General features: G+C 33.8%; 1 protein-coding gene across 1 annotated transcript; it reads right to left on the bottom strand.

The window, feature by feature from the left end:
* Positions 1 to 3,855: 3,855 nt before the first annotated feature.
* LOC145119368 (uncharacterized) lies at positions 3,856 to 7,853 on the bottom strand. The gene is made up of 3 exons (XM_079055013.1): positions 6,575 to 7,853; positions 4,803 to 5,345; positions 3,856 to 4,211 (listed from the first exon to the last, which is right to left on the bottom strand). Exons 1-3 carry the CDS (start codon positions 7,448 to 7,450, stop codon positions 4,110 to 4,112), a joined length of 1,521 nt encoding a protein of 506 aa, XP_078911139.1. The 5' UTR covers positions 7,451 to 7,853; the 3' UTR covers positions 3,856 to 4,109.
* Between the last annotated feature and the right edge of the window lie 12,859 nt (positions 7,854 to 20,712).

The following is a 20,712-nucleotide window of genomic DNA, read 5'->3' as shown; positions in this document are numbered from 1 at the left end:
AAGATTTATCCTCCTCTTCATTAGAGAAATCATTCATATGGGTCAACCTTCTACGCAATATCGCCACCATGCAGGGGCGGATTTAGGGGGCACCGGCGACCCCTAACTTTTCTGGTCGTAGTGGAAAAAATTTTGAAATTGTTTAAAATTTTTATTTTTTCTATTATCGTGCAACCCCTAACTTTCCCGTGCAACCCCTACTGTAAAATCCTGTGTCCGCCCCTGCCACCGGGTTGTTTCCATGGTGTCATTTATTGCCATCATGATTGCCAACTTTGTGATTTTCACGGTCTTTTAACCGGTTACGATCACAACACAGTTCTTCGAGTTGTTTAGTGATATATATCATCCTGATGCTAATAAACTTTGATACCAACTACGCGTAATGGAGGTAACAAACAATAGGATGTTCAAGATATCCTAAAAATGTCATTATAAAGGTCTACATTCGACCATTTATATAGTGGCGTTAAATTCATAGAATGACCAAATTTCAAAAAATTAAAATGGATGGTCAAATCATCTAATAAACTGCCTAAACAATCATGTGCTTTTTGGAAATCAAGGAAAATGTTGAATTTACAATTAAAAGAATATTTTAAAATTCGAAATGGACTAAAGTTAGGAAGCTAACCATTGAATACCAAAATAATGACATTTGGTAAAGGTCGGTAGACAACGCACCTTCCATTGTTTGTTGGTTTTGGCCCAATGAGAGTTTTATATCCATACAAAATGGGTCTCAAAACTCCTGTCAAATCAAAAGTTATCCTCGTTTGAAGGGCTTCTTTTAGCCATGTTTTTCAACTCGCATATATCCATAAAAATGTTATAAGTCATCAATATGTTATGCATCACCAAATCAACATTATATTGCTTCGCTTGTGATCGACACCACTCCTAACCAATTCTGATTACAATATTGAAAATTCGGTCCAATATTGATTTGTTGTAAGTTCGCCATGACATCCTTATTTTCCTAACCTCCATCTTCCTCTTATACACATTTTTTATCAGCCAACATTCGGATACATACAACATAACTAATCTAATTGTTATCCAATAGATTTTTTCTTTTAGTTTCATTGGTACCTTCTTGTCTAACAAAAGTGATGTTGTCGTCTAATTATAGTATAATCATGTATTTACAATATTGGGCATCATCATTTACGTCATCTTCCTATACTTCACAAACCCCAAGTACCTAAAACATATTGTTGAAATATGTTAGTTACTAACATGGTATTACCTTCCTATACTTCACAAACCCCAAGCCACACATGACATTAACTCAGACTTTTTAGTTGATTAGAGAATTTCTATATGATTTGAACGATCATGTTAAATTTAAGCATTAGACAATACAACTGTCTTTGGAAAGGAAACTTCCTAACGTAGGTTTCCAGCCCAATACAGTTGTTTGTAATCATCATAACGGGATAAATGATTATTCGGAAAAATAGATAATATATTTTTGAATGATTATTTATAAAAATTCATGTTGTTAAGATCTCGATCTCGATCATGATCTAAGTTAGATCTAGTTTGAAGCAAGATCTCTACTAATATTGTATCATCTATATTAGGATCCTAAGACGTTACTACAATCTAATCTCCCTCTTTCACTTTAATTCAACGGTTTATCAGTATAAACCTAAATCAAATTAAAAAAATACTATGGTGCTGTTTGTTTTTTGGAAAAAACATCTTCAAGCCTTTTATTGTTGCGCGGCGCAGCACACGCGCAACACTTTTCATCTCGCAGTTGTTTGTTTTTTATAAGTCTTCGGAGTCAAAAACCTCGGCGCGTGCTCTGTTTAGCGCAGCACTTGTACTGCCTCTTCCAACCTCTTCCAACCTCTTCTTCTTCTTTTTTTTCTTGCTGTAATTTTGATTATATGTTGTTGAAATTTTATTTCACCTTTTTTTTTCGTTTTTTTTGTTTATTCTTGTTGAATTTTTTTTTTCGTTTTTTTATATTCAATAATGATAATTTATTAATGAAATATCATTATTTTTTACTAAAATATTTTTATTTTTTGTTGAAATATCATTATTTTTTACTGAAATATCATTAATTGTTGCCGAAATGTTATACATTATTAAATTTTACGTATTAAAAAACTATTTTCGGTTTATAAAATTAGTTTATTTTAATTTTTTAATATCTGCAGCAGTATGCAGATGTTAAAAAAACAAACACGCTTCTTATTACACTCTGGAGCCGTTTGGTCCACCTCTTCTACTGCAGAGGGTTGCAGAGGTGGTCCGTAGACTTCATGAATTTTTGCTTCAGAAAATCAAACAGCACCTGTAACACAATGCATCACGCGAAGCCATGGTGGGCCTCCAACTACAATCATTAAACTCAAAATCAACACATCACACCAAGCCTTGCAACTCTTGAAGTCTTAAGGTTCGTTCCTTTACGATACAGTTTTGTTCTTCAAGTTTTATGTTCTTGATTCTCACTTTTATGATAATCATATGCTTTTTTGTGATACAGTTTAAAACCTGTCATTATATATATATATATATATATATATATATATATATATATATATATATATATATATATATTAAAGTTGTGGAAGAAAGGAATAGTGAAGTTGGCATACTTTGTCCAGGTTTGGTCCCTTGATTTACATATCATATCCGGTCCATGTACTTTAATTAATTTATTCATGTCATTTTGTTTGTGTTCCATTCAACTTTCCATTTTTTTGGCAGAATTGGTCCCTGTATTATTGTTCGAAGTTAGGAATACTAAATTTGGATGTTTTTTTGGCAACTTTGGTCATTATTCTTTACCCATTTTGACATTTTTGGTCCTTGCAATCAATATTTTTACACTTTTTTGGAACCTTTTAATATTTAAAGTTTGGCCACAAAACTTTAACGGTTTGACAACTTTGATCCCTTTTCTAAAAAGTTGCTAATTCCTACCCCTTTAATTCTTTAGCCATTTTCACACTTCTGGTCCTTGCAGTCAAAACTTTTACATTTTTTGTCCGGGGCAAAGCCCGGACTTTTCATCCTTGCATTTTTTATGTCTGTCATATTTATCAATTCGGAAACAACATTGAAAGCTTCTGGCCCCGCGTAGCGGGGGTAACCTTTCTAGTTCTTATTAAATATTTTATAACTTGTATTCTAATCAATAGCTATGTATATTTTTCACTTTTGACTTGTAACTATTTCATTTTGATAGAATCTTCAGATTTTATGATCATCTTTTTACAAAGTTAACAACACCTTACAAAGTTAATAACAACTTCTTACAAAGTTAATAAGAATCATATGTTAGATGTCGACCTTAAAAACTCTCATAAAATAATGAATTAGTATTAGGAGAATAAAAAAAAATAATAATAATAATAAACCCTCCCTTAGATTAGATTCGAAGACAAAGGTCATAAATTTCAATGTTAAAAAACAAATAAAATATGTTACATATTTAAATAAAAACAAGAGATCTTGTTTTTTCCTATATCTTTGAGAATTGACCATAACGGAACAAAGGGTGACCCACTTTTCAATAAAATAATAATTCGTCACCAACCCCAAACCACAATGTTTCCAATTATTTGTGTCGGTCACATTATTATATATTTGATTTCATCTTCCATTTGTTTCTAAATTCTAATCATCATTAAGCAAATAATTAATATTTTTTTTATTCCACTTGTAACTATATACACACATACTTTTCAAATGATACAACCACCAAAAAATTAGCATATGAGTCTTTCAAAAAGTATCATTACTTACAGTCAAATTTCAAGCGAAAAAACACATGCATTATTTTAGCCAAGACATGGGTGTAAAAATGAAGATTAATTAAGAACACTAATATGCACTCAATAATCGTGTTTTATTGCGTGTAAGCGACAAAAGTTTATACATTGACATAATTCCTAATCTATTGTGTCAGCGAACTTGAGAAGAACAAAGAACTCATATACGATAATAAGCTAAATGCATTGAAAAATTAAGAAATTATGCTAAAAATAAACATAAAGAAATAAAAAAGAAAGTACCTTACAAGAAAACAAGACAAGAACAAAAGTAACCCTTTTTTTTGTTCTTTCCATGGGTTTTTGCTTTTGTTATTCTACTTCACTTATCTCCCCTTCACCACATAACCCAACATCCACAACCAACCCTTTCCTCTTCGACTCCAAAACCCTACAACAATTTCTCCTCGGAGACTGCAAAAAATTAAACATTATATAAAAATCAAATACATTTATATAAAACAACATTGGCTTAGGATTTATTTCTTCTTTTTCTTAATAAGTCATATATGGATGGTAAATGTCTAGATACATAAAAAAACCGTTTCTTTCTTGACTGAATAAACCGTCTGAATCTGACTAAATGACCATCGGATAAAGTGTTGTATACATAAATACTTTTTCTTTTTTCTTTACTCTAGTAAATGACCATTTTATCCTTGTGTGTAAAATATGATAAATAACAAATGATTGTTTAGTGTCTAAATACATTACGCCAGGGTTTTTGGCTTAACCCATTAAGTCATTCTGTTCAGATTAAGTAAAAAAGAAACGGAAATCTCCGATAAAGTCCCAATATTTTCGGTCAGTTTACGATTTAATCCCAATATTTATTTTTTAAACAGAAAAGTCCCGATTATCTAGTTTTATACGATAATCTGTCGTTTTCGTTAATTTGGGCAAATGATAAAATAATCGAGACTAGTCTGTTCAAAAAACAAAATTTAGGAATTAAACCATAAACTGAGAGATTTCCCAAAAAGAAACAACCCTTTGGTTACTTACCCTATCCCATAATTGCGGATCCGGTCTTTTATAAACAACAACTTTATCAAGAATCGAAGGATCCAACATCTTCCATTTGCAAGGAGGATGAGGGACACGATGTCGCGTGTATTCACTCACAGTCTCATTCGTAGTCGAATTCAACCGCACTTTTGTCATATAAAACACAAACGGTTTCTGACACGGGTTTCTAGCAACCGGACGCGTATTGAACGCGTACGCGGTATAATCCGCTCTTCGATACCAATTCAAGAAAGTTCTAGAAGGCATTTCGACTTCACGTGGGGACATGATTCCTCTAAAAACTTGAATTGCAAATCCCCAAGAAACCGAAACTGTCCAACTTTTTGAAGTGTCATAACAAATGGATTGTTGTATAAGTCCAGCTGAATCCAGTTTCATTGGAAGCATTAGTCTTTTTAGAGCCTCGACACGTGTCACTTCAGGAAAGATTGGTTCCACAACATCAAGATGGTGTAATGAGACTATTGGTGTCACCGGGTGTGCAGCAAGTAGCCCAAATAAGTTTCCATACACGTCATACTGTAAATAAAAGAAAATGAAAAAAAGAAAAAAGAAAAAAGAAAGAAAACCCATATCAGACATGCTTTTTAACTATAAGGGTGACCCATTCCTGTATTAAAGTAGCAAACTTTACACCAAAAAATCTTGAGAAGTGAAAAGATAGTATACAATAAGGCTAATGAGAATAGTACATATCAATAATGTTGGATTTTGGAGGTTAGCATGTGCACCAATTATTGCTCTGAAATTATAAATGGAAATTCAAGAAAAGTGAATGAAGGTTTTTTTTTCACTACCACAAAATAATGTTGACAAGGACAAAAGAGACAAATCTTGTTGGACTACAAAGAATCCTACTAGTACTATGACTACTATCTACATCTACATTCCCTTGCCTGTGTTGTAAGCTTAATATCACCACATCCACTATAAATGAAGAAAGCTTTTTGACAAAAGAAAGGAATAATGGGTGAATTTTGTGATTATAACACAATTTAATTCTGGTTTACAGAAATTGCAAAAAGAAAATGAGGAAGAATGTAGTAAAAGAGGTAGATTTTAGTACATTTTGTTGGTGTACACTTATGGACATTGTCACATTGATATGGTTAAATTCTAGCAAAAGACATATATCATAAAAGTGACATTTTTCCATTTTATGTCTAGTTTTCTTCACATAATAAATGGAGACATATATTTCTTCATTGTGTGTCCCACTAAATTTATAAAGAATATAATAAGAATCCTATCATCATCTTTTAAACAAAGGCTGTAATGCTTAGATAAATAGATCCTGTTCTTTACTGGAGTTGTTAATAATGATAAAATGTTTTTTCTTATAGGTTTAACATCTAGAATGACTTTTAATGGTAATAAAACAAAGAATTTCTTCAAGATCAAGGTAAAAATGTAACTTTAACTTGGAAATTAGCAGAAAAGGGAGACGTTGCAATCATAAATACAAAATGTTTGCAATTTGGAAAGTAATAAACTAATAGACCACTTGCAAGTTGCAACAACCAAGAAAATTTTGTTCTCGACCATTTTAGGTGCAACCAAGCAAGCATTACTTACAAGTTACAACATAATTATGCAATTCGATAGCATTCTGGAGATGGGGTTTACCCCATTGATCTATTAGAACAATCTTTGGAGATTATTAGATGAAAAGCACAACTAATTTTGCACAATGTACAACCCTAGAAAGAAATATCGACGAGAATTGAAGGGTTTTAGGTTTCACTAACCTGGTGAAAGCCGAGTTCTTTGGTGAGTGGCACACCGAGCTCAGCCATACACGCCTGCATCCGATCGTCGGAGCCGTACAGTCCGGGATACCTCTGAATACACCGATCTTGCATCTTCTCCAGAGCTTTAGCTAAGGGATAGCTGATAGCGAAACCGCCGCCGCCGTACGCCATGCCGTAGCTGAAGTATATGTTCTGGAGATGACTTTCCGACAAGCTTCCGATGTAGTAATATTGATTGTGATCGTACTTGTTCAAAACCCTAACAAGATTATCAGTAATGAACACTGTGTCATCGTCCCCCATTACAAACCACCTTACATTATCCATCCCTAATCGTATCGTCTCCGAAATAATCCTGGATATCCGAATCGCCGACCGGTGACCCTGTTTGTTCTTATAAGCAAAATGCGCGGTATCGCCGGAAATTTTTAACGGCGGCAGACCATCATCAGGTTGGGTTTTGACTGGGTTGTCTAACCACACAATCCCCCTCATTTTCGCCTCTTTCTTCCACCACAACTTGATGTAATTCTTCCGTTTCTCCCAGAGCTTTGCCGACGCTGCAATGCCAAAAACTATGTGTTTGAGCTCCGTTTTCTCCGGTGCAACGATCGCCGGCGTAAGCGTAACGTTCTGTGACGAAGCACGAGAAGAAAATATCAAATCATGTTCGCCACAAGGCAAATTAGGGGTGTTGAGAAGCTTGAGAGTGTAAACAAGGTAAGTTGCACAGACGAAAGAGATAAGATACAGCATAAGCTTGGGTAACCCACTGCCGACCCGATTTGACAAAATGGGTGATGTATTGTTCGAAGCGTGGGTTCTCATCTGATCCCATATGATCTTCTCTGAATCTTTTTGAACCAGTTTCATATTAGGGCCAGATTCAGGGCACAAAAGCGACAGATCTACGAAATCAAACCTAAACCGACAAAACCCACAACAGCAAAATTAAGAAATTAGAGTGAAAAGTTTAGGAAAATGAATTGGGGTTTTAAAGAGTAAAGTTTCTTGGGAGAGCATGCAATGGTGCCAGCTTGCACACTCCCCTGAATCAAGCTGAAGATGATGACTACAATCGGTTGATACGTATATGTATATACGTATATATGAGAGTATATCGAAGTATGTGCCGCGGTGTGTGTACAGAACTAGAGAGATGAAGAGGGAGGGGCTGTAATTTGTAAATTAAGGGGGTTTCACTTTCACATGGTGAAGATACAGAAGAGAGGGGTGCTTTGATGTGAGAGGGTTTTGGTTTGCAACGGAAATCAGCACAGAAACAAGTTATTTTATATTATATTATTTTATAATTTATAACTTATATTATATTATATAATAATGCTATTATAAAAGTATATAACAAAAAAATATTTTTCCATTTCTTTCCTATTTATTTACCTATTAAGTTATGGTATCCACTAATTATCTTTATTAATTATTTATTTTGATTTTAATATTTGTTTTGATTTAATGACTAAAAATAAAATAAAAGAATATCTGATTTCCCAATATAAAAACAATAAAAATATTGAGTTTTATTCGTTTAAATACAAATATCTATCTATTTGATTCTTAAGATGGAAAAAGTCTATTCATTTCATCTCTTTCAATCCAAATGCTTTATAATCATCATATCAATATTTTTTTCAACTCTCACTTTCAAACGTCTCCCTAACATAATATATAAAAATTCATCTCTCTCAACTCATACATTTTGATATAATTAATAATACACTAGAAAGGTTACCCCGCTATGCGGGGGCCAGAAGCTTTCAATGTTGTTTCCGAATTGATAAATATGACAGACATAGAAAGTGCAAGGATGAAAAGTCTGGGCTTTGCCCCGGACAAAAAATGTAAAAGTTTTGACTGCAAGGACCAGAAGTGTGAAAATGGCTAAAGAATTAAAGGGGTAGGAATTAGCAACTTTTTAGAAAAGGGATCAAAGTTGTCAAACCGTTAAAGTTTTGTGGCCAAACTTTAAATATTAAAAGGTTCCAAAAAAGTGTAAAAATATTGATTGCAAGGACCAAAAGTGTCAAAATAGGTAAAGAATAATGAGCAAAGTTGCCAAAAAACATCCAAATTTAGTATTCCTAACTTCGAACAATAATACAGGGATCAATTCTGCCAAAAAAATGGGAAGTTGAATGGAACACAAACAAAAGAACATGAATAAATTAATTAAAGAAGTACATGGACCGGATATGATATGTAAATCAAGGGACCAAACCTGGACAAAGTATGTCAACTTCACTATTCCTTTCTTCCACAACTTTAATATATATATATATATATATATATATATATATATATATACTTTGGGTGTGATAATATGTAATAACATGCTGCCCACACCCAGCAGCCTTAATAGCAATACACAAGTTCAGGGATAATCAATTTTATGAAATATGAACCCCTACTCCGTCATTGATACCTTTCTTTCTATTTGTATCATATTATTATTATTATTATATATTTCATATTATTATTTTATGAAATATGAACCCCTGCTCCGTCATTACATATTATCACACCCAAAGTATCCACCTCATCATCCTACTCATACTTTTGGTGTTATAACACACAAAGTGGAAATGGACAACACCAAATAACATGTAATAACAACTATCATTTTCTATTTTTTTTTTTTTTTGATGTTTGTAATTTTCATTTTTTTATCTTGTTTTATTTTTTTAATTTATGTCATAATAATTTTTAAAAAACATATAAATTAAATAACACATAATTAAAATAAATACTAATTAAAAACTACATTACAACGAAAAAAACATAAACGACATTACAACGAAAAAAACATAGACCGAAAAAAAAAACATTGACAAAAAAAAACATTACAACGAAAAAAAAACACTAATCTTGGTCTAAATATTTCTGCTCAATCTTCGCCTTCATTTTTCGAAGTGTCTCCAACCGTCTCGGTGGCAAATTCTCCTTGCTAGTTTGAAGAATTGCCAAATCTTTCGCAAAACGATCGTCCTCGGCTTCACGACGCAGGAACTCAAAATGATCTTGTTGCAACTCATATCTTTTATGCGCGATTTCGTTGTGCTCGTCAAATTTTTGTTTCATTTCGGCTTGCTCTCGACGTCTACTTTCGGCTTCATCCGTGTTTCGTTGAGCACGTCTCGCTTTGTCGCGGCCTATCGGTCATCGAAGCGGGGAGATCTCTTCAAGGTTGTTCAAGTCGTCCGGTATCTCATCCGTGTCCGCATTGAGGTCGATGTTTGTGCGTGCGTCCGAAACATCGACCGAACCCGAGTCGCACGACCTCTTCGATTGTTGTTCCGTAAATGTGTCCGTTTTATTCCACTTTGGGTCTTCCTTGACAATCACCCAAATTTTTTTGTGCTAAAAAACGTGACCGGTCTCGACATGATATTGTTCCCTCACCGCTCTATAAACGTCAAAATCGGTCGCACCACCTTGCTTGTGCGAGGAAAGTTTGTTATGGATAGAATTGAACTTGGTGCATTTCTTGCTTATTTGAGTCCATTTGCTACTCAACATGTCGTGATTGCGGTACTTTTCATCTTTCTTCAACATGGTACGAAATTTGACGATCACGGCTTCCCAAAAAGCAACCTTTCGCATATCGTTTCCTTGCGTTGGATTTTTGATGTCCCGCACCAACCCACCGCCAACGCGTATTCCTCCTCCGCGGTCCACCATGTTGGAGGTTCGTCTTCTGATTGGTCCACCGCAACCGCTTTCCCTTTCCTTCGTGCTCTCCCTTTTTGGGCCGTTTTTTTTTCGTTCCCCCCCCCCGCTTGCGTCTCGGGTACCGTTTGTTGGGTGGGTGGTGGTTGTGGGGTATTTTGTTGCATTGTAGCAAATGGGTTGAAAAGGTTTTGTGGAAGGGTTGTAGTGAAATGTGGTGGGGGTGAGCCGGGATTGAAAAAGTTGTCTTGAGTGTTGAGGATGTTCGCGTACATTTCGTATTGTGCAAAACCGAGAGGCGGAGGTGTATTTGTATTTGGAGGAGGAGTGTTGGGGTTTTGATCCATAGTAATGAAAAGAGAAATTTTTTGAAGATTTGAAATTAAAAAGGTTTGATATAAGATTGTAGGTAAAAAATAAAGGTAGATGTATATGTATATATATAGGTGTAAAAGAGGTAAAATGATTGATTTTTTGTTTTTTTTATGTTTTTGACCGTTTTACAACGGTTGAAAACTAAAATTGTGCCGTTGAAAATTAATTTTGAATCGAAAAATGCCCGTTTGCACCTGTTATCACCAAAACGCCTCGTAACGTAACGCGGTATAACGGCTAAGTGGGGCGGTGTGCCAGCCGTTATACCAGTGTTTTTTGATGGCTAAGTCAGCATAACGCCCTTTGGCGTTGCCCACTCCGAGCGGTCTAAGGACGAAATTACGTTTTTTTTAAGTACTGACGATACTTAAGACATTCCGCATCTAATCTATCATACCGCCGCTCTTATAATTTTCTTTCAATTTAATGAGTGTCATGATGTGAGTTTTTGCGTAAATAAGCTTTAGAAATAACTTCTCGAGGTTTTCTAATTAAAAGTTTTTTCATATCATTTGCAATTACAAACTTTAGCCTATACATTTTCATCATTATTTTTCATCAATTTCATTCTTTTTAATTTATTAAATATATCAACTACAACGGATACCATTAATAGCCTTACATATAACTTTAAACGATTTTTTAAAATATAGTGAAGTTGTATTAAAAACAAATTGGGTTAGTGAGGCGACATTTAAGTAGCATGAAAAAGATTTGCAGCTTTAATCGTTTTATATTTTTGAACACTATATTGAACATTATATTATTAAAAAATAAATGTGAAATAAGAAAAAAGGACTTGTTGGTCAAAATATTCTAAAAAGTAGTTAGACATTTAGGTGGTGTTTGTTTTTTGTCCGCAGATCTGCGTGGCCTCTTCTGTCTGCACCGCGCAGACCACGCGCAGACATTAGCCTTCGCAGATTGTTTGTTTTTTTGAAGACTGCAGACCTAAAAATGTCTGTGCGCCCTCTTCTTGGCGCAGATGTGGACCAGAGTCTTCTAACATCTTCAGACATCTTCTAGCTTAAAAAAAACACATATATCTTCATTTTTTTAAGTTTTTTTTATTTATATTTTTTCCAACTTTATTAATGATAAACAATTTGAAAAAAAATTACAAAACTTTTAAAAAAAAAAAAAACGTTCGACGATACAAATATGATATTTTTGACAAATTTATAAATAAAGATTTATTACAATAATAGTCGTTGAAGTTGTTTATATAAATATGAAAAAAAATCATAATATATTCTTATATTTTTTTGCCAAATTTTGTAAAACATTATTTAATACGGTATCGTCAATTTCTCGAGAAAATATTTATGATACGTTTTTAATGGATTTAATTGAAAAAATCGAAGTTTATTTCCATCCATTTATGTATCAAATTCTTTGATCCCTAATTATAATGTTTAGTTATAACTTTGCAACCAAAGTTGTTGGTTTTTATCAAATATATACGTTAATTCATACCATTTTTATTTTTATTTTTATTTTTTATACAATAATAAATAAAAGTTAATCTAGATTTGTTAATTATTTATAACAAAGTCATAAAAATATTAAAAAATCACTTTGAAGTTTAAAAAATTCAGTTCATTTAGATTTCAGTTTATTTTAGTAGCCCGCAGATGTTAAAAAAACAAACAGTCTTCTTTTTTCAGACTGGAGACGTTTGATCCACCTCTTCTAATGCAGAGGTCTACAGATATGGTCCGCAGACTGCAGACATTTTGCATCAGAAAAAACAAACAGCACCTCATCACATCAAATATCTCTCATCGCCATCAAATAAAGGGAAATCGTATTTTAAGAACATGTTATGTTTTGAAAATTATATGTTTCCAGAAATTTTATATATCAATATCAAACGTAAGATTATAGTATAAAAAGAAAATAATCATAATAGTTATATTTGTTATCATAAAGTAGCCATAAAATAAAAATAACTTAAGTAACTATAATTTTCGCAAATGATCATCTAAAAGTAACGTTATCTGTTAAAAGTGACGGTATCTACGAAAATGTGGGTGCCGACCGCTAAAGGTGACGTTATTTGCATTTTTTTTAAGTATTTATTGTGTTGTCATTTTTTTTTTGTTGAAAAACATGTATTGTCTAGATGGATTTTCATAGATTATGCCTACGAAAACCTAACTTTTAACTTTCATAACACTTTTATATGAACTCTGTTTCGGGTTAATTGTTTTTCATTGTGTTTTATTTAGTAAAGAATATACAAGGACATATCATATTCCAATATCGGATGACGGGAATGCATATTTTTTTAAGACCAAAGTAGTCTACTTAGTGAAAAATATGAAAAATAAATAAATAAAACAAAAAAAAAAAACTTCGAGCTTTTATAACTCTTTCATACGAACTCCGTTTATGGTGATTTTTTTTCATTGTGTTCTATGTAGCAAAGATTATCCATAGACATATACATTCTAATTTTGTGGGTCATAAAGTCGTATTTTGTAAGCTCCTGAATAGGATGGTTGTGTTTTCTTTAAAATTTTCAAATAAAAGTGGATAACACTTCTTTTATTACACAGAATAGTGTATCTCATATAAAAATAAACGAACAATAAATATATGTAAATATTTAAGTTTCAGAGGGGTAACATCACTAAAATGTCTTTTGGTAATTCTCATTGAGGAGGACGTGGTAGAGGGTTCATAGTTTTTGTTTGATATACAGCTCGATAGACAACATATGTCAAATTATAGTTAACAAAATTATGACTATATGGCTTGTTAAACGATCTGATCGTTGTTATCGTGTGCTCACATGGTACACCACTTTTTTGTCATTTTCTACATCTATAAATCATACGATTGCGATGTATATATGCAGTTTGCAAAGAATCATTTACTTCATAGTTGAAGCTATACACATGTCTTGCCCGTTAGGCTCGACACTTATGCATCCTCCTACGGAAGCTTAGTCTAGCAGGTGTGAGATCACCATACTACCCCCTAAAAGCTTTATTACAATTTAATGCTTAAAATTAGTTATATATATCCTTAAATATAGACAAGTATTTTCTAAATATCCATTTACCTAAGTTCGGTCGAGTCATGCGTACTTGTTGCATTGACCAATGGAAAACTTCAATGATGGTCGTTATCAGTAAATCATGTTTGCCCATTGATAACCTTAGCATGACATGAGGAATATCAGTTGACAAAATATTGAAATGTGTTATAGGGAAAAGGATTTTTCCCATTTCACAATAGCAGTATTGTCCAGCCAATCAAGTGTATTTTCGTTGTTGATTGTTTGTTGAAGGTTATCTAAAGACAACTGAAAATTAAACATGTTATAATTTTTTCATGCCTACCAATACAACTGTTTCATTGCATTATTGCGACCAATTATAGACTGTAAATTCTGACCAACATTCATACAACAATATCCATGATATGAATCCAAGTATACAATACTTAAGGCCAATTTTATTGTATTTGAAATATTTCTTTTGAATGCGACTTCCCTACTGTCCCCCAAGACATTCCTTGAGCCTCCATAAGAACCCGGTCTAACCTTCGTTACTCTCTGTAATTCCTAAACCAAACGTTAACAGTATATCATCTTGGTTTCCCTCCAAGGAAACTGCTATTAACATCGACCCTAATTAGCTCCCATTTAGGGGGCCCTACTTATAAATATCAATGGCATAATGTGCCTTAGAAACGCCTGAATCTAGAAAAGCAATAATACGAGTATTAGTTAAATTATAACTGCAAATACATAATGTATACATTACAAAAGCATCTTACCACACATCCTAAGGCCATGAAACATAACTCAGATCGGTCCATGAAATTTTTCTTGATTCCAGTTATGGTGTTGGGACTGGTTCTTATAATATTATGAAAGATTATGGGTAGGTTGGGGAAGATTTTCTTGTTGAATTCCATTTGATGAACTCATTTTGAAATATGTTGAGATAACTCCATTTGACATGTGGTGTTGTCTTTCAAGCCGCGTATTGAACTAAAATGGTGAACCCTCTATCGTCTCCTCTTTAATGGGAGTTAACAAACGACATTTTAGTGGTGTTACCCCCCTTCTATAACTTAAATATTTATATTTTTTGTTGTTCGTGTATTTTATATGAGATCCACTATTCTATGTAATGAAATAAGTGTTATCCACTTTGTTTTGAAAATTTAAAAAACAACACAATCTTCCTACTTAAGAGCTTACAAAATGCGACTTTATAATCTCCAAAATTGAAGTATGATATGTCTATTTGGATCATTTTTCATTTTGTGGCTATTTTATGATAAAAAAACCTAGAAAATGGCTAGTATTATCATTTTCACATAGTACATATGACAATTTCACAAGAATATAAAATGTGTGATTATCAACTAAAAATTATTTGCAAAAACTCATTACATAACTTTTATCTAAACCACTTCTTAGGTTATGTTTGACACATTATATCTAGCTTATTAATTATCTTTTGTTTAAGTTGTCATGTTTGTCAAGTCAAATAATAAAATATATTTATGATTATCGGAAACTACTATGAGTATCTTTTCAACGAGCTTGTGGAATTTTTTAAAAATTATTATAAATATACCCTCTTATTAAATATAAAAATATATTCCCCAAATACTATTACAAATACATAAAATATTAAGTGTTGATTATTGAATATTTATTTTTTGTTAAAGTTATATTTAACGTTCGTTGTTTCGTCGTTTTAAAAGAATATAAAATATTCAACAATGGATATAGATGTTTACACGTTTACCTATTTATTTATCAAGAGTCGTCATAAAATAACATTATGTCCGATCATGACTTTAAGGTTGGTGGGTGTGGTGTCACGTTTGTCACGGTCCACATCAGCGTCACATCATATTTGCCACACTGCTTGTCACACTTGTTATTTTCACGACGTGGGTTGTCACACTTGTCATCTTTTTTTTAATTAATTTATATTAAAAATAATCAATTTAACCAACTTAATGTAAAACTACAATTTCATTAAAATTCAACAAAAAATACAACAAACACATCTAAAAAAAATACAAAAATACAAAAAAAAATAAAAAAAAAACTTAGTAAAATAATATTACAACAAGTAAAAACATCATATAATTTAAAATGAGGACACAAAGAATATTAATAACAATTAACTTATATAGAATTAGTTATTAATAAAGATTATTAGATATGAAAGGCAATAAGTCAAAATGACAATTTTTATAAAGTTAAAGGGTTATAAAATTATTTACAACCTAAGTTTATGATAGAAAGTGAAGCAAAAGAGAATTTATAGGGACCATTAATGTAACTTTCCAATTGAAAACTCTTTTCTCTCTCATCGGCATTTGGTCACCGACTTGGCCAGGCGAGCTCGGCTTGCCAAGTACTCGGCCCGGTGTGTGTCGAACCCACCGAGTCCATTGCCGAACTCACACCGTCTAGCCTGATAAACATAAACTATTAAAATATCATTTGATGAAAAAATTAAAATTATTTCACAATTTACTTTTATAGATAATTGCATTATTAACTTACAATATAAGCTAATAAAAGATGTCATTTTAAAAAGTTTAAAGATCAGATACAATACAATATGAAATGAAAAATGAAAAATGACAAAACGTATATGATTTCTACACATCATTTTACATTTTCAGTTATCAACTAGTTTTATTATATATCATTTTTAACAGCTACATTATATAAGCTAGCAATAAGTTTTTCGACTATCAGTTAATTTTTTAATTTTTTTGGAAACGGCAAATATAATTAATATAAAATGTCACGATTAGCAAGTAACTAAAAACGTGACAGGAGAGACAATACAAACCGGAAGAAAACAAATAGGAAGAGAACAAATACAGAGGAGAACCAGAAAAACAAAGAATTAGGAGGAAATAGATAAATGAGCAAACGGCGAGCAGCTCCACTCAGCCCAGCTTCCACAACTCATACGACTCCTATGTTTGCACCATGAGTATGAGTTTGAGATAATATCATTCGCGACCTTTGTTGGAACAACTCAAATATTTTTGAAGGTCTTGTCGTTCCTGGCAATCCATATATACCATAATACATTGAATAGTATAACATCTCCGATTACTTTCTTCTTTTGACATTTCTCCCAGATAATACTTGTGTTAAGAAATTTCGTAACACTAGTGAACCTTCAATCCGTAATCCCACGCCATTTAAAGATCCTGAACAAACTTGGCGAATGCACAATGAAGAAAAAGATGCTCCACCGATTCGCGATCATTGTTACACAACGTGCACATTTGGTTTTGTAATTGTAGCCCTCTTGCAATTAGATTGTTTGCTACCGGAATTTTCCTCAACATGGCACACCACGCGAAACATCTAACTTTCAGATATTGAACTTCCAATAGTTTAAGTCTAAATACCAATCCGTGGAATTTAGTTCACTTAAACTACTGCTCTGATACCATGATTGAAAGACCCGCACTTTCATAATTGAAACATTATTACTTCAAAACATGCTACATACATATTTATAAACAATATTTTACATTGATAGTTTGATTACAAACGACTGGATAAAAACCGACTAAGTTTTAATATGTTACAAAATTTCCCAGGATATTATACTTTTATACATACATGATCCCTAAATACAAAAGTAATATTATAACTATTCTAAATCTTCCGACAGTATATAACTATACTGGTTGCTTATTGCCTGCAATTGTTAAACATTGAGAGGGTAAACGGTGACGCTTAGTGAGTTCAATAATAGATACAATATAATGTTATGCCATATATATATATATATATATATATATATATATATATATATATATATACTTCAATATGGCAGAAGCAAAGAGGAATGAGGAACAACAAAGACATATGTGAATCATGCGACAAACTTTCCATATCAATCGATGATTTGATTCAATGATATACAATCAATGAGACATAACAATTTCAATACTTGATATACATCAATAACGCTTCGGCACAAATGGCACAGAATTTTGGTAGATTTCAGGCTTTTAGTTCAATCTAACATTCTGCCAATGCTATAGAATAGAAGTCATTCTCTTACGAGACATGCTCTACACGGCCAGAGGCTACATACCAGTACCACCGTGAATCTAAGTCCTTTCACTGATCACATGGTCAAAGGTACAACTTTGCTACCATAATAGTACAGAATAACAACACGAGATAATAACACGAAAAAGCACATAGCACATATAACACATAACATACAATTGTTCCTATATATTGAACTTACCGTGAAATAACTGGGGGTTAAAGTCTTAATTTTGGTAGCACTTCGACTCTAAAAATGACTTTCTGTGACGAAATCGGGGATATTTGTTAAAAACCGGCCTTACTCGGGCAGAGTTTCGACTTGAAAATGTAATTTTCTCGGGAACTTCGGAGCGTCGGGACTTGCTTCGGGTGTCGGGGATGATACCGGGACTTCGGGGGGTGTTAGGGTAAATTTAGAGAGAGTAAAGGGTGAAAGAGAGTGAAAGAAATGAGAAATTGTAACCCAAATACGGCAGCCTTCGCATCTTATTTATAGTAGGAGTCTGGCCCTCGGTACGCTGGGCGTACCTGCGAGGACGCGGGGCGTACTCCTCGTACTCTGGGCGTACCTGCGAGGTGTCGACTGTTCGGAACCCGAGCCTCGGACGTGTAAAGAGTGCATGATACGTGTTCATCGGTTCTAGTACGTTGGGCGTAACTTCTGTACGTTGGGCGTATCCTTCGGACCAGCCTCGAAGTTTGTGCCATAAACTTCAAAATTTCGTATCTTTCGCATACGAACTCCGTTTTTGGCGTTCTTTATATCCACGCGTAGGTGAAATTATGCTCTACAACTTTTGTTTAGATTCTGTTGACTAATTTTGACTTCATTTTAATATTATATTTTTAACAGGCCGGGATACGATAAGTCCGTTAAAAATTCATAACTTCTTCATCTGACGTCCGTTTTCGTCTTTCTTTTTACCGTTGTACTATTATTGACGAGACCTTCGATTCTCATTTAGGTTGTGTCGGCTAAAAATCACTCGATCTTTATTTCGAGTTTTTAGCTGTCTACTGTTATACCGAATCTTAGAAAAATCATAACTTCCTCATACGAAGTCAGATTTGGACGTTCTTTTTATGAAAATTCTCGGTTTAACGAATATTACGACTTTCATTTAGATCATAAGGGCTAAAAAGTAGTTTATCGAAAACTCACTTTTTACGTCATACGGTGTCGTGTCGGTTCTGTCGCGAAACTTTAAGGAGTCATAACTTCTTCGTTATAGCTCGGATTTCAATGAGGTTTTCGCCTAAATGTTTCTAAACGAGATTCTTTACAACTTTCAATAATATAATTTTACTTATTTCTAACTTTATATTTTCGTTAAATTTTGATATTTGATGTTTAATCGGAATCTCATAAAACTTCCAATATTTTCCGAATGATTCTAAACATAGTTTTACTTCAATTCTAGTAAAAACTATCCGTTAGAACTCAACTCTCAAAATCACATAATATTTCATATTCATTTTTAAACAAAACACGATAACTGAATGTGTATGTTACAAGTTGGGAAGCCTCAACTCGACGAGTAGGCTGGCAGGAATGAAGCCCTAATTTTTAGGGTTTTGTACCGTATTTAAAGACCTTAATGCTTCCTTGTGGCCTCCCTCATCGCCCCCACAGTCCAGTAAAACGCTAATTTGTGATTGTAAACCATTTGGAGTGCGTGTGAGTGTAAAGAGAGTGTTTCTTGGTGCTTTCTTGAAGGAGTTGAAGTTGGTGGTGCTTGGTTGAAGGAAGAAGCTTTGGATCCAGGGATTTCTCTGTTGAGGCAGCCATATTAAGGTATAAAGTCTATACCTTGACTATTCTTTTGCTAGATATCTTCATGGAGAAGTTTAGGGCCTTTAGTAGCTTATTTTGGAACCATTCTTGGATTTGAGCATGTCTTGAAGTTATGACTTCAGATCTAGACGTTCATGGCCTTATGAGACTTAAAGATGCCAGCTTTATCAAGTCTTGGCCCTTCTCCATGCCCTAGACCTCTTATAAAGCTTAGTTTTAGTGTTTTTAGCTTATTGACACCATGCATGGACGTAAAGTTAGAAACTTTACATGATATCTCAGCCCTAGGGGACCAGATCTATGGTTTGGAAGCATTGAACTCGATTGGAAGTGACTGGATGGATTAAGACTAAGAGAACTCGATGAGTTGTTCATCCAACTCGGCAAGTTGGATCGTGGTCCCCCGACCTTTTCTGATTACTGAGCAAACTCGGCAAGTCAATTAGATGACTCGGCGAGTTGGCTAAGGTTTTCTGGTTTTTCTGAAGACTGAAGAACTTGACGAATTCAAGGAAGGACTCGACGAGTTGTACTGAAAAGTCTCGATTCTGTTATAGGGAAGAACTCGATGAGTTGGAAGAGAACTCGACGAGTTGGATCGCGATTCCACGACTCTGTGATTCATGGGAACTTGATGAGTTAAAAGGCAAACTTGACGAGTTGAGTCAACTCGGAGCGTTGACTTTGACTTTGACTTTGACTTGGACCAAATTTGACCCTTAAGGGGTTATAAGTGTAAAAAGGGGTAATTAAGGAAATCTTCTATGTATAGGGGCTTGAGTTGTGTGATATCCGGAGCCGGAGTTTTTGCAGCTACTTCCAGTTATCGAGGTGAGTTACCTTCCTATAGGAGTGGGTCTAAGGCACCAATATCGGCCCACTAGTAGGAGTATAGGGTAGAGATGATTGTCTTTGTGATAATTGTATGGTTTTCCACTATCTGTTGTGATTTATATGTTATATGTGATAGTGGTAGGAGTGGTGGAATAGACCCCGTAACCGGTTAAGATAAACCGGAAGGTAGGTCGGGCACCCATATATGCCTGACAGTACGGTTATGATATGTTATTATGTGGTAGTGGTAGGGGTGAAATAGACCCCGTAATCGGTTGAGATAAACCGGAGGGTAGGTCGGGCACCCAGATATGCCTGACAAGGGGTAGGTCGGGGACCCCGGTATGCCTGCAATGGGTAGGTTGAGCACCT

Source organism: Lactuca virosa, chromosome 6 (assembly GCF_052849685.1).
Source record: "Lactuca virosa cultivar CGN04683 chromosome 6, Lactuca_virosa_CGN04683_v6, whole genome shotgun sequence".
Classification (NCBI taxonomy): domain Eukaryota; kingdom Viridiplantae; phylum Streptophyta; class Magnoliopsida; order Asterales; family Asteraceae; genus Lactuca; species Lactuca virosa.
Note: the sequence above shows the minus strand (reverse complement) of the source record. Positions and strands in the feature narration are given on the sequence as shown.

Excerpts from the sequence above, each read along its gene's own strand:
- LOC145119368 (XM_079055013.1), bottom strand. The coding sequence starts at position 7,450 with ATGAAACTGGTTCAAAAAGATTCAGAGAAGATCATATGGGATCAGATG. Across the intron at positions 5,346-6,574 it reads AAGAACTCGGCTTTCACCAG|TATGACGTGTATGGAAACTT; the intron begins GTTAGTGAAACC and ends TTTTATTTACAG. Across the intron at positions 4,212-4,802 it reads ATCCGCAATTATGGGATAGG|TCTCCGAGGAGAAATTGTTG; the intron begins GTAAGTAACCAA and ends AATTTTTTGCAG.